The 15078-nt window shown below is 38.0% G+C and overlaps 1 protein-coding gene across 5 annotated transcripts in view; it reads right to left on the bottom strand.

Moving 5' to 3' along the window:
- Positions 1 to 15078, bottom strand: part of GREB1 (growth regulating estrogen receptor binding 1) — a 105058-nt gene that overhangs the window by 17674 nt on the left and 72306 nt on the right. For all 5 annotated transcript variants that reach the window (XM_087774895.1, XM_087774898.1, XM_087774896.1 and 2 more), the window contains 5 exons: positions 14137 to 14252; positions 13208 to 13407; positions 11283 to 11372; positions 8543 to 9177; positions 1082 to 1184 (listed from right to left, as the gene is read on the bottom strand). In XM_087774895.1, coding sequence (XP_087631021.1) covers positions 1082 to 1184; positions 8543 to 9177; positions 11283 to 11372; positions 13208 to 13407; positions 14137 to 14252 — 1144 coding nt within the window. The remainder of the gene's footprint in view (positions 1 to 1081; positions 1185 to 8542; positions 9178 to 11282; positions 11373 to 13207; positions 13408 to 14136; positions 14253 to 15078) is intronic.

Genomic DNA, 15078 nt, shown 5'->3' with positions numbered 1-15078 from the left:
GTAAAATAGACAGTAGTGAGGAGTTCAGTTTGGGGGTCTGCAGTAAGCTGCTGTAAAGAGCCATAACCCCATGTCTATGAGCATAGACCAAATGATTATTTACAACAGGTGAGACCCTGTCTTTTGGCACCCAAAGTACGTATGAAACTCAGGTGGAAGTAGTCAGATGGTGCAATTATCTTCATGCCCTGACTGTGAGTTACCTCTAAAATTCTGCCTAAAATACGAAGGATTACATGCACAAACCTCTCCCCTAGCAGACTGGTCACCTTTTCCACAGGTTTTGCCATAAACCTTGGGGGACAGCTGCCTCTTTCTCAAGCACAGCTCAGTGTGGAGGAAGACTCCTGGGTACTGCCCCAAAAAGCCCTCAGAGACAAGAGCTGAGGCACAGCCCCACAGTAAAATGACTGAACAGCTTCTAGCCAGGGTCTGACGGAGGCAGCTAGCAGGCAGGTAGCGCCCACCTGAGACTCTCCACAGCTGACTGTGGGCATGCTTTTAGTGCAGGATTAGACATATCCCATAAAATATCACCCATATTTTTCTATGTACTCCAGCCCTTAATTACAGAAATACCTCTGGAAACACAGGGGAGTAATACACTGTAAATAAAGGAAGTTTGGACTAAAATCAGCTATGAGAGAGCAGCAACTGTTTTCCTCCCTCATGTAGTCTTATGTACTTACAAAATACGACATTGCCCCTCATGGTATAAATCTGCCAGAATTTCACTGATTCTTTTTATGTGCTTTGCCTCAAAAGTTCATTCCAATTCTAAACTCAAAAACAATGGCTGGATATCATTTAATATACATAAATGCTGTTGATTACTTCCCAAGAAAAACAGATGTATGTGGTTTTTTTACTGAGAGGAAGACTAAACTCTAAATGATGACTAAAATAATAAAATATTCTTAAGTATCAGTTGAAGATCACACAAAAAATTTCTTAAAATATTTCAATAATGTAAATTAATTGCGAAAGTGAACAGCATAGAATATACAGAAAACTACTTTCCATTTAACATAACAATTTTCTACAGTCTCCAGAAGCAAATATTTTTATATCAAGAACTTACTAATGTTGATTTCTTCCTCATCATAAACATCCACTTCTGTCAGTCTAATCAGCATTCGGGACAAAATACTGAGGAACTGCAGATAGGCACCTGTTTTCCCTATCTGTAAATATATAAATTATTAGAAAATACAAAAGTAAACTTTCATTTTTCAACACGTTACTTTTCCACATATCTGGAAATCGCAGCTGCAGTGAAACCAAATATTAATATTCAGCACTTGCATTTCCCTGTATTTGTATATTCCTTGGCATAAATGAAATGCTTAAATGCTCAACAGCTTTGTTCTCTCTATGCAGGAACCTAGTTTAGAAAATGCATTTTATACCACAGGTCTAATTACAGGCCCACAGATAAGAATTTTCTCTCCTGATGTTATAGTTTCTACATAGGCAATGAACTTTTAAAAATCCTTACAAGCTCATAAAATGTTCCAAAAAAGCTCCTCAAAATACAAGACAACTAAACAATTGCCTCAACCCTTTCATATTTGCATAATTTACCAGTACAGTGACTGCTAGTGAAGTACAGTGGCTATGCTGAAGAACAAAGTGGCATGCATCTATAGGAGAACTTGTGCAGGCCACTTCCACTCCTAGAGGACATGGTATATGTAACAACGTGTTGTTTCACCTCTTGTGATGAAAATATATTATTTCCCTTCCACTGTTTTAAAATCACCTTTTAAAAGTCCATTTTAAAATTATCTTAAGATTATAACTTTCTCCTTTCTTTTTTACCCCACCAACACACTATATATATTTTCTCTTCATTACGCCAAACAGTACTGCCGCCCTTTTATAGTTTTTTCAGTGGAAAGTATAAGCCACAGCCAATAATTTACTCAGTGGATTTTTTTGTGTCATCCACATAAAGTCTGCTGCTGATAACATCAAGTAAATAATGCCATATCTAAGCAGACAGCTTTACAAATGGTTACACTTGAACAGGAGGCAGTACACAATGGGTTTCAATGAGAAAAAAGAGACCAGCAAGCTCCTGTCACTCTCACAGGAGAACGAACATGCCGTGATTTCTTGTTTGTGTGCGTGTAGTTTAGCCTCAGAATGGCACTGATGTCCGGTTGACAACTTAAGACTAATGTCACACCTGTACGGGGGAGGTTAACATGTAGATCAGTTCTGACACACTCTGCTGCAGCTGTCTGACTTCACAAAATGCTATCAGATTTTGGGCTAAGTCTATCTTACTTCTGAATTGAAAACCCAGCTTCACTGCCATTACAGCTAGGACATATCAGAGCTTAGGGTGCTGAATTACTAAATACAGTACTGAATTTACTATTTTCCATATATGTGAAGTGAAATTTTCATTTTCTCTTAACATTTGAGAAAGGGAGGCTTTGAAGCTGAAGGAAGAGTAGGTAAACATTTGTTTTGGTCAAAGTTCACTATCTGCTCTTCTTAATAAATCAGACTGCATTTTAAACAGTTGCTTGCCAAGGGTAGAAAAGGATACCGCTATCCCTGTTGAGGGTCAAATAAGCCTTTCAGGTACACATGGTAGACCATGTGTTAGCACACAACTCTCTGTGGTCCAGGAATAACACAGGAAAAAAGTGACTGAACAGAGGAAATTATAGCATGGACCACAGTCAGCCCATGGACCAGATGTTTCTAACTCCCGGTCTGGGTTTTTATGTAAAATCCATTGAGACTAATGAGAATCTTCCTACTGGCCCTGGAACAAGGTTCTGAACTTGGCTGCAATGGCTATTTATTGGTGAGCTAAACAAAAAGTTCTTATCTTCCCACATCTGAGGCAAACCTGATGATACTTTGTTCTAGAAGAAAATAGTTTCAATGTTTTCTCTCAAGTCTGAGATTACCTTTACATGCCCTTAGGAACATATTCTTTTAAAGGGCCTCTGATCATCATTTCATCAAACACAGGGTGGCCTGACAGATTAACAGCTCCCTGATTTCAAACAAATGAGAGATCATTTGTCAAAAGTACACAACCTGTTCCCTTGATATCAGGTATCTATGTGAAAAACTAATTCCTAATCTGTTTGAAGTATATACTTAGAACTGTTAACAGAACAGCAGGCTGAAAACCTTACTTTTTCTTTTTGGTAAGCATTTAAAATTTATTGTATCAAAATCATGTATTTTTCTTTCCCTGGGGAAACAGTCTTCATCAATGGTTTTCAGCAACGTATCTGGCAGTGACTATGCTACTGCTACGTGGTACTTAGATGAAAGGTATCAGTTGTCAATTGACAATATATACAATCGTATATATATTACATATATAATATATACAATTGTATATATTATATATATTACATATATAATATATACAATTATACTCAAGTATACACAAAGCTGTAGGGTCATGAGTCAAAAATGTTGGAAACCACAGGACTAGAAGTGCAAGTCCCTAACCACTAAACTAAAACGTATGTACTTACGATATTCCTTGCGTCATCTCTTACCCCATCTTATTATCACGCATAAAAAGTGTCCAATACAGTACTGTGAGCTTTATGAACTGTTAGATATTAGCAACGCTGTATGTAAAATGCTGGTGGCAACTTGCAGGAATCTCTCCACGTTTTCAGAATGTTTCTCTGCCAGGAGAGAGATCAGGCTGAGCACATAGCAACGTTCATGTTTGGACTCCACTCACTTGCACTTTTCCCTGCATTTGCTGCTGAAGAAATGAATTGGTGACAGAGAACACCTTTTCCAGGTCATTTCGAGAAGATTTTTGAAAAGAAAATGAGAAAAGAATGACTTCTCATTTACAATCAACATTTACTCCAGAAGGGAAGAACCTTGAACAACTGAATTTGTAGCATGCCCAGATAGGTAAATGCACGTTTAAAATGAATTGCATTGTTTTCTCTATGTACCATCTCTAGGCAAAATGGAACTGCATGGAGTGTCTTCATTTGTTTGAAAATACTGAATAGCTGTCAATAAACAGAGCTTCCACATCTCTCCAAAGAGTCCTTGCCCCATCTGTCACCACCCCTCTTTTCGATAGTTTGGGCATCGTAGGTAGCTGCAAAGAGATCCTGCAAGCAGGATATGTACAACTTTGAAGCACAAAGCCCCATATTTGCCCATCCTCCATCTCCCAACTGCAACAAATAGAAGCTCTGAAATGAAATTTTAAACTGGGTACATGATTGGGCTGTAGCTTTACACATCTTTAGAGAAGCCTAGCACAATGCCGTGTTGATCCTAATTAGTGACTCTGGGCTTAAGCGTGATATAACATATTAACGATGACGACAACAGGTACGAAGTACTCTGAGCAAGGTGTTTGTCTCCATAGCCTGTCTTTGCTCTGCATGCAAAAGCAAACAGATTAAAAGGATGAAGGAACCTGGAACTGGGCTGCATTTTTATGATTCCTGAAACAAAATGTAGATGAGGGGTGCTGCTACTACAGACAGCTCTACATCCCAGAAAGTGGTTCCTCAGATATGTGGCAGTGCCCAGTGCCTTAATAGATAAGGCACTTAAGGGCCAGAGACTCCCAAATAATGGAACTATTACTCTAATTTGTTTCTGTCTACCTGAATTTGGGAGACAGAAGTCTGATGAATCAGACTTGGAAGAAGAAAATCCTAGAAGACTAAGAAGCAAAAATCCCAAAGCTTGTGAAAACTTATGGTAACTAAGGAATGTGGGGCCTGGAAAGATTTAGTATTTTGGTTTCTCTTTTCATCCTTAGTGCAAGGGATGATCTGGCCCATAAAAAAACTACAAATATGTTTACCCTGAAGCTCTTCATTCATGAAGAGGGTAGCAGTAGCCGAGCAAGAGGAAGGAATAAGAATTCAAATTCTTCCTGCAGAAAATTCAAGAGGTATGAAGGTCTAGTTTTTATGTCAAAGACACACTGCCTAAGAGGAGTGGAAAGCTCTCCAAGGATTTTGAGCGCTGAACTGTGCTTGCCATAAATATCAAGGATAAGCTGAAAACAAATTGTCTAAGAATCTGAGAGAGAGATATTCCAGGCAGAGAAATTACGTGTGTGCCTCCACGCTTATTCATGGAAGTGACATCCGAAAGTGCTGTTGCAGCAGGTCTAACAGTAATGAGTTCCCTTTTTTAACTTGTTCCAGACACTGGACACCAGGACCACTAGGAGTACTTTATTATTCTTACATGTTGCTGTAAAGTATCATCTGATTTCAGTCTTCACATTCGGGGAAATATGGCAAAAGGGGAAATAATTCCATAAGGCTTTTCTATTTTAATTTCCAGGTGAGACAGTTCTTCACATACCACGGTAGTGGTTTTCAAACTGCAGTCTGCAAACCAATGGTGATTCACAGAAAACATGCTGATGGTCCACAGATAGCTGGTCAAATGATGCTGGCTCTTCTCCTTGTTTCCACTTGATACATTCTTCTAAAAGACAGCTAACAATAGATATATTAAATATTTCCCCAATATTTTTCTTACATAAGGTGAATGGTATATAAGCCCATTGTAATAAGATTTTAATAGGAGTAGAGGAAATCCAAATAATATGGGCAGCAGTTTTCTTCCTTAGAAAGTGTCCTAAGACGTGCTTGCTTCATTCCCTGGATGTGGTGCCACACGACTGAGCCGTGCTCATGAGCAGCTTCCATGCTTAAGGAAAATGCTAGTTCTAAGTTGTAATATCCAGTTAAAAAAAAAGGTACAAAACCTTGATTTGCAGTTTGGGGAACTTTAAGATAAATGATTCTAAGAAAAATATTTTAGTGAAATTTAGGCTTCCTTATAGGCATTTTCTTGAGTGCACTAGGGAGTAGATTTCTAGCCATTCATATGAGGTATGTTGTTCATGGTGGCGCATATTTATTCCTACTCACTAACCAATGGCTTAACTTCAATTATGTGAGCTAACTTACAGATAAATATATAGATTCTATATATTCTGTTCTATACCTATCCAGTTTTTGCTGCATTTCCTAAAGCCTCTTGTAAAAATAATGCACGTATTGCCTTCTAATGTACATAATTGTCCTTGTAAAAATGCATCAAGTCTTCTAGCCAAACATTTTGATCAGTCCAGAGTGTAATATGGTTCTGTGAGAGAAGGGTGAGTGTACTTTATTACTAATGACCCTGACAGTGAGAATGAGAATTTTGCTTCACTAATGTGCATAGTTTTCTTCCTGTGTTGATTTCATATTTTTCATTTTAACCAACTAATTCCTTCCTGATTTGAATTTTAGTAAAGTAACTGCTGCCTGATAAAGAAAACAACCACTTCCAAATTTTTTAGAAGATGTTATACTTTGGCTGAGACGTTATTAACACTCAGATAGGTGCTGTCTAATTTTTTTTTTTTTATTTCTGCCTATATCTCTTCATGCATTAAGCATTAAGTCCATGTAAAATGTTAATATTAACAAATACACATGTGAGTAAAACCTATTTCAGGAAGCAACATGATTTCTTCCCAGAAAGAGTAATTCTAATTTCTGTATATTTTATTGTAACTATTCCCTAGAAGAAACACCGTATTGTTATACCTTAAACCAATACACAATCAACATACTTTTACAGCTCTTTGTTTGGTTTACAGGAGTTTTTAGTACTTTGGGAAGTTAAAATAGTAAAGGAAGCAAAGCTGCTATCTTTTTTCACATACTGAAATGAATGTATACCCCTAAATGTTGATAGTTAGGAAGAAGACATGATACTCCTAATTTGATGCATGTGAATTTGTTGTGTGTGAAACAGGAATATTCTTCTGAAAGAACTGAGGAATATAAAATGAATAAAGATGCCCTTTAGGAACTGATCCAACTGTATGACCCAATGCAAGACTAGGAAATAACCTGCATTGTGAAGATAGCTGGAGAAGAGATGGAGTTTCAAGTAAAAGAAATGATAGTAAGGCTGAAATTCACTGCTGTACAGAGGGTCAAGAGGAGTTCTATTCAATATTTGAAAAAAAAAAAGGTTTGATAGTGAAAAGTGGTAAATAACATACCCTGGAATGGAGCTGATGAATAAACAAGCTGCCTGTTTTTTTATCACTAGTTAAATGGCAACTACCAAGTGTGTTAAGCATCAAAACCTTCTCACAGGTGTGTAGTATGCTCTCAGAACTCTCTGAATGACTCTCCTGAGAATCACAGATTGAAATTTGTGACCCAAACCCAAATGAATACCAAAGAAATATTTACTTATCAGCTAATCTGCATGTTTAGGGTGGCTTTGGGAATAGTATCTGTGGGGTTTGATGTGTATGCATATAAAATTCTAACAACAATTGTCACAGCTTGTGTTTTACTTTGAGATGGAAATGAACAACATCTCTCTTCCAGAATGGATTCATTTTTATGCTGCAGCTGAGTCTGAAATTCAGTTTCGTGATCACATAATACCTCAGTCTTTGGCAAACGTGGACAATTTAGATCAAAGGAATGGGTAGTGAAAAACTGCTCAGAGTACTTTCTGGAATCCTTTATGAATTACAGTAACATTTGCAGGAAGTCCCAATACGAAAAGCCCATTTATGCTCTTTCTACTCTACTGTGCCATAAATTTGGGCATACGATGGAATACAATCATTTAACAAATAGCAATATGTAGCTTCTTTTTGCAAAGGATGGGCATAGAAGAGTGGATCATGTGGCAAGTTAAATCAGTAACTATCTTTAGATTAATTCTTTGGGTTGATGTTACAATAACTGGAAACATGGCTCTTTGCCTTGGTTTGGATTTATCCTTTTTGACTTCTGAGGTTCACAGGACATATATATGCTCTCAGTAGGCATTGCATCTCTTCCTGTCTTGTTGCTTCATACTTCAGCAGAGCATGAGAGGCACAATATTACCTTTAGCACGTAACATGAGCATTGAACTCGGAGATACCTTGCTCAGAGGTAAGTGCAAAACATTCTTAGAGAATTTAGAAGAGAAGGAACTTGTTAGGACTATACCCATTTCCATATATCTTTTCAAAGTAATTTAAAAACTCTTGGGTCAGCTACTCATCTTGTAAATATGGCTCTCTTAATGTTGAACTGGCCTTCTTGCATGTGTTATTTACAACAGCTTCTATTTATGTCTGCTGAATGAAGGAAACAGAGAAAATAACTTAATTACAAACTCCCAACTGTCTTCAGATTGATCATAAGAAAGTGGTTTTGTGAAGATCTTTGATCTTTATTTAAAATGTAAATGCATATTCAACTTCAACAAACTGAAATTATACATGAAATCTATCTCTTGAGCAAACTATCTTTTAAAACATTTTAATGGAGAGAGACTGACAGAAAATGAACATTGCTGCAGCTTCATTGTCTTTGAACTCAGGCTAAGAGTAAAGAAAGGAAGATTATTTTATTAGAAGGGATTAGGAAATAAAATATAAGCAACTTAACAAAAAAAAAACCCTTTAAGTATGAATAATAATAACTAATCCCTTTTTTCTGAGATTAAGATAAAATTAAACAAAATAAACCAATGATAATACCTTGTTCTTATTACACACCTGTGGTGGCCCACTCAGCAGCAGTCTTCTTGGGTGAAAGGTGTCCATTCTGCCCTCATTTCTATTGTTGTAGTCCATATGGATTGGCTTGGGAACTGTCCATTGGCGGTAGTATAGAGACTGCTCCGTGCAAGTCATCATCTTGCTCATAAGAGGACGAAAAGAACTTGCCCACATAACAGAATGATAAGGCAAGAGGGAAGATGATTTGGGAAGTCCACTGCTGTCCGTAGAAGTAATAATGTCATAAACCAGTTTGGGCAGGAAAACTATGGGAGGCTGTTTTGAGGCTTTGGTCATGGAGCACTGAGAGGTCTGGAGGATGAAGGAGTTATGAGTAGGTGCAGAGGAGGAAGAAGAGGAGGAGAAAGGTGAGGAGGATGACGAGGTGACAGAAATTTGGGCATTTTTTATGTTTTGTTTTGTATCCAGCTGTTCAGTTACCAGTGGTAAGTGTTTGCTGATTGTTGTTTGTGCCCCCTTGTCTACTTTCTGCTTCTGCTTTTCATAGTTATTTGTAGTTTCTTCAGTGCTGTTGCTTTGGACTTGGTGGGGGGATTTTGCTGTATCCCCTGCTGCTATTAAAGGAGGAGATGACTCACTGCAGAATGCTGTAACTAAAAGAAAATTTGTATTTCAACACAGTGCAACTATCTCTGCTAGTCAATGCCACAGTTAAACAAAACAAAAAAATAATTTAGATAGAGTATCCATCAAACACTGCAATCCCACTCCTGTTCTTGCTTTCACCTTTCTCATACAGGAATTCATAATGAGACTAGTTTGGAGTATTCAACTCAAGGCAGAAAGTGGCTTTTAAAATACTGAAGTGCATAGGAAAGATGTCAGTGATTGTCCTGTCCTCTACTTCCCTTATCCATTCCTTGCTTAAGGTGTTCATCAGATACTTTAATCACTCAAGACAAATACAAAATTACTGAAACCATCGTTTAAGAGAGTGTAAGAAAATAAGTATTCACAGGCTATTACCCCATCAGACTACAGAAATGTCTACACAGACTGACATCTAGAAACAGTCCTCAGCTCTGAGTCAGAACTGATCTGACACTCATGTGCCTGCATAACTGCAGCACTTAGTCTGATTTAATAAAACCTGGCTCTCAAGTCTCTGGTGCTACATAATGCATTAATGTGTTCATACAGCTTTTGATCAGCTCAGAGCACACACTGAACTCATGAATGTTGGCCTTGTATATGTCATATAGATACACCCCACAGCTAATTGCTGATTTTCTGGAAGTGGTATATTTATACCTTATATACTCTAACTACTAAGATTCCTTGAAAGTTTAAAGCCTCATTTTAAATGGTTCTGAGCATCTTTAATGCTTAGTGAATTCCAGAAAGAAGATGCAAATACTTCACAGTCTTCAAAGTAGACTGCGAACTGGTTGAGGAATCAGTCTCCCCATGGTAATAAGAATGTCTGTCTGAAGCTGGACATAAATAAAACCAGCTTTCCTCTCATGGTGAAAAGAACAGTCTTGGTTCTCAAAAAAACCCCACATTTTGAACTAATAAAAGTCTGTAGTTTCTCCTGGTCTCAAGAAATAGTAAAATATACTCTAGCTGCATATTAATCTAAGGAAGCCAGTAAAGGACATTACCAATGCATACAAAAATATCGCTGGCAGCATGAAAGGTTTCAAGTGAAACCACTGTGGCATTCCTCAAAATGCCAGTATCCAAGAGGACAGGAAAAAAAAAAAGGAAAAAAGATATCTTTAACCACAGGCAAACTGAGGCCACAAAGCCACAGGCAGGCCACATGGACACTGTGGAACTGATGAGCAGCCCAACTTTAAAGAAGAAAAAAACATTTTGAAATTTAAAGTGTTGATGAAGCTTATCCAAATGTTTTCAAGCTTTTTTTTCCTTTTGTAACCACCACTGTGCCTGTAGAAAAGACAACATGGGCCAAATATGCAGGTCACCATGTTGAAAACTACAATTAGATGAAAAATAATTTACTCTTACTGACAAAAAACAACATGTTTTAAAAAGCTGTGAGTCCTAGGAATTTATGGTACAATTTATATTCCCCACTTTTATTCAACTCTCCTCTTAATATGATCTGCATAAAAAGCATGCAAAGAAATTTATCAGACAAAAGAGCTGTAGTAGTTCTCAGCATGACCTCATGCTTTCTACATCAGTTTGCAGATTAAAAAGGAACCGAAGATTTAAAAAATTGTCCAGCTCCAAAAGAGCTTTCAAACAGTGCAAAATTAATGAGTGAACATTACAGAGCAAAACCAAAAAGGTAAAAATACCAATGAGGCCAAGCATGCTTTATGTCCTACAGATTTCAAAAGATTTTTAAAAAATGTGAAGCACGTTTTCTTTTTCATAAATTGTCGTAGCTTCAGTGAACACTCTCAGCCATCACAGTATTATGGATTGAGGATAAAGTACTAAGTACTAAGGACTGAGGATTCATACCTCAGTGGCACATATTAAAGAAGTGCCTGGTTTAGGCCTCTCACCCTATGATTATTTTTCAAGCAAGAAAAGATCATATTTCTTATATTTCAGAAGTCTGATGCTTATTTTTTTTGAAGTTATCTTTAGTGTTTCCATTAAAATAGGCTTTACCAAAACCTTACTGATTTATGCCTTTTATTGTTTCTCTAATAAACTGAATAAAAAGTCTCTTTTATGTCCTAAATGTAATTTAATAGACATGATCTTAAGGTCTTACCGGAAGCTTTTGAAGAGAGAGATGAAGATGCAGAGTCATGGGAACAAGATCTTTCTCTTTTCACAGGACTTCTCTTTTCTGAAGTAGAACCTGTTTCATGAATGATAGTAGGGGAAAACAAAAAGAAAATATAATTTAAGTAAATCTGTAAGAAGGCACAGCTACATTGTCAAAGTAGGAAAAAGCACACAAGAGTTTGTGTGGGTTTTGTCCTCATTCTGACACTGTTTTCAGTGTGGAGAGTATCTGTTCCTACCACACAATATTGGCTCGGCCTATGGTCTAATCTAACTATGCTGAGCTGCAATAACTTCACAAAATCAATGCTGCAGCCAGGAGCTCGTAATTTTAAGCATGTCTCAACCATGTTTTCTCTTTCTACCCATGTCTTACTTTCGTCACTAATTCAGTGTCAGGGAAACCAACAGCCAACAAGCTCTATTTTGTCAGTATTTTATGAAATCACCTCCTACCGCATATATTACAGCTGTACGGCCAGATTATATCTCAGCTTTTGGTGATGAAAATCCATATTTGGATGGCCACCAAGGATATTCACTTGAGGTTCCTAGCTTAGGCTTCTAAATTAAAATGATTGTATCTGTACAGTTTTACCATGATAAACAGAAACATAAGCACTGCCAGCAGAAAACTTAGACTGTAAGTCTACTTCAGGTGTTCTGAATTGGACTCTGGAGGAGCATACCATAGTTCATGAACTAGGAAAGCAGCCTTACAACTTAGATGACTACCATCTTAGGTGCCCATTTGGCTCAGATCACATACAATCTCAGCATACTTCAACTAAAGGGACAGAAGTACTCATCACACCTAAAGGAGGCCTCTATTGTATGTCCGAGTCTGAGTCTGACCTCAGGTATCTCGTTCCTCTATGAAAAGTACATATTTGATTAAACTAAATATTTTTGTTCTGCCTGTTCTGCTAGCCTTATTATCAATGAGTAAGAACTTAATAGGTGAACAGTAACCAGCTCCCTTCCTCCTCATAGTGTAGAAAAGGAAATGAAGGCAAGCAGTTTGAGATTTAAATAACCTACGGGGGTAAAAATCCCTTGTTTTCCACAGTTGCAAGGCACAACAGACAGCAAAGAAAAATGTAAAGAACTTAAGGATAACTGCTAATACCCATCAACTGTCACTCAAAAAAAACCCCAGCAGTTCCTGGGTAAATTTTTTTTGTTTGTTTACACATTTATATGTTCTTAGTTGCTCTCTTAAGAAATTATAAACTCACAAACTCTACACTGTCAATTTGAATTCACGGTCATTTTCAAGGAGTACTCAGAAGTTACTATGTTCAGATATATTTTCTAGCCATACTATTTAATACCTTACAAACTAGAGACTACTCAGCTGTACTAATACACAGTTTCCTTGGGAGGAATCTTCATCATTGTCAGTACGTAAGCATGGGTTCGGTAGTGTCAGTAAGGGACAGTTTAGGTGGAGTTGCCCCTGCTGTGAGGGAGGAGATCAAGTCACCACTTCCCAGATGGCAAAGCACACACTTCCCTGCTGCAGGGAGGGCAACACAGCAGAGCACTCCCAACACTGAGCGTCACTGCAGGTACCCACTCGAGCTCCACTTTGCAGCTGCCAGAGCATACGGGGCAAAGGAGGGAGGGAGGGAGGGAGGGGAGAGAAGGGAGCCAAAAAACAAAGAGAGAGAACAGATGCAGCAGCAGGACTGCAAGAGATTAAAATGCTGCAGCAGCAGCAGCAGTCCTTGGGAAGGGAGAGTGAGAAAATATAGGTTCAATAAGATGAGGCAAAACCAAGGAGCAGAGCTGACTCAGTAAAGCTAACTCCAGAAACCCTCACCAAGTAGGTGTCCATACAATCCTCCTTTTTCTGATACAACTCAATCATTTTACAGCATCTTTTATTATCACTACTAATAATACCTTCCGTTGCTATTTCTTCATCTTCATTATCAGTGCTGCTTAGTTTCTCTGGGTCACTTTCTAACACATCATTCACAACTGCTTTCTCTGTGTGGATTTCTGAGCTCACGAAGTATGCTGCCAAGCCAAGTTCTTGCTCCAAGGTTGTCCTTACCAAAGAAGATGAATTTATTAAACGTAGGTCACAGTATCTCAATGATCTGGAGAGAAACAAGAGGGGGTAGTATGAGAACTCACTGTAATCTACTCCCTTATTTCTTTTACTAACACAGCCAAAGGGGAATTTTTTCATGATACGCTTAAACTACGGATGAGACAGATAGAACACAGTATATGTTTTGTGCTTAATAAGTTTACCACTGTGGTGCATACATACACTTTTCTTTTTCTTAATCCAGTTATGCAGCTTAATCTAGTGCATTGCACATTAGCATCAGCATAAGAAAAAAAATAATCATTTGGGTTCTAAGCCTAACACACAGAATAGGATTCAGCTGAACATACAAAAGCATTTAGTGCCATCTTAACAGCCCCAGGGCATCCTGTCTGGCTTCCAGCTGCCACTCCAGAAGGTACTGATCTCTCCACACATCCTGTAGCACATATCTGCATGATGCTGGGGTGTCTCAGCTACCCTAAGGTATCTAATGTAGCTATACTTTTTTTTTACATACCCTTATTCTCTCCCCTAAACTGGGACAACTCTCTCAATATTTTCTGAGCTATTTATATCTTGCTATAAACAGGAGGTTACTATTAATAACATGGGTTTTGTATTTATGATGTAAAAACTGCCAAAAAATGGAAAAGAAACATCGTGACACTGAAATCTGTTTTCTTCTCCCACAAGTAATTACACAGTTAATCTTTAGCCATTTGGTAAGTAATAGATAAAAAACCATCACTGAGAAAATACTGGATCTTCTTACCGTGGCAAAGACTCCCCTTGTGGATCCATACCACTAAATATCAATATACAAGGCAAACCTTCCAATTCCAAATAGGTCTGTGGCCTCCAATCTACATCTTCAATTTTCTGCCAGACCTGTATAAGGTAAGAAACACTGGTGGACATATCTATATGGCACAAATAAAAATACAGAAATATATACTTTTATCATCCATTATAGGAATCAATCTCTATAGCGGATGGATGTTCCACCAAGGGAAGCCACAGAGCAGAGCCATTTTCAACATAGGTAGATTGCACAGTTCTTAGAGCATTACAGGTAGCAATCTGCCTGCTGCAAGTCTGAGGAGATTGGGACAGTATGCTCCAGTCTGAAAAGCCTCCCCGTTTCCCAGCTCCATAGCACTGAGGCCAGAGCATATACAGGTAGAGTGGCTATGGTACAACAGACAGCTGAATAAAGCTGGGTAGGAGCTTTGGGGGAGAGAAGAGTACAGAGGGTTGCTTCTTGTGGCAGATAATGTATGGATGTCTGAGTCCAAGGAAGAAAATGAGCTATGAATGAGACTTTTTTACCTTAGAGGAATAGGGGAAAGCTGGAAGTGTTCAACACACACATACCACTGTCCTCACTTGCTGCCCTCTGAAGTCTCCTGCTCTCCCCCAAGGCTATCAATTTTCCTGATGACTCCATGAGAAGTTTGATAACTAGATCTATTGTTTGACATTTAGCATCAGGCTGTACTGCTTTACTCACACCAGTCAGTCCTTTTTGCTGTAAGACTGATCTACAGATACGGAATACACAGTAGGACCAACAGTACGACAACTCAGCCTCTGACATTCGTACATGTACTACTATCACGCATGTCAGAGAAGATAACCAGGATGTGATTCAGAACTAATACTGATTTTTCAGAATAAGTTGTGCCTAATTTATAGCAGAATGAGATCAGCATTA

Source organism: Nipponia nippon, unplaced genomic scaffold, assembly GCF_047370975.1.
Source record: "Nipponia nippon isolate SJK-2023a ecotype South Korea unplaced genomic scaffold, ASM4737097v1 scaffold_4, whole genome shotgun sequence".
NCBI classification, from domain to species: Eukaryota; Metazoa; Chordata; class Aves; order Pelecaniformes; family Threskiornithidae; genus Nipponia; species Nipponia nippon.
This window is presented reverse-complemented; position numbering and strand designations above follow the sequence as displayed.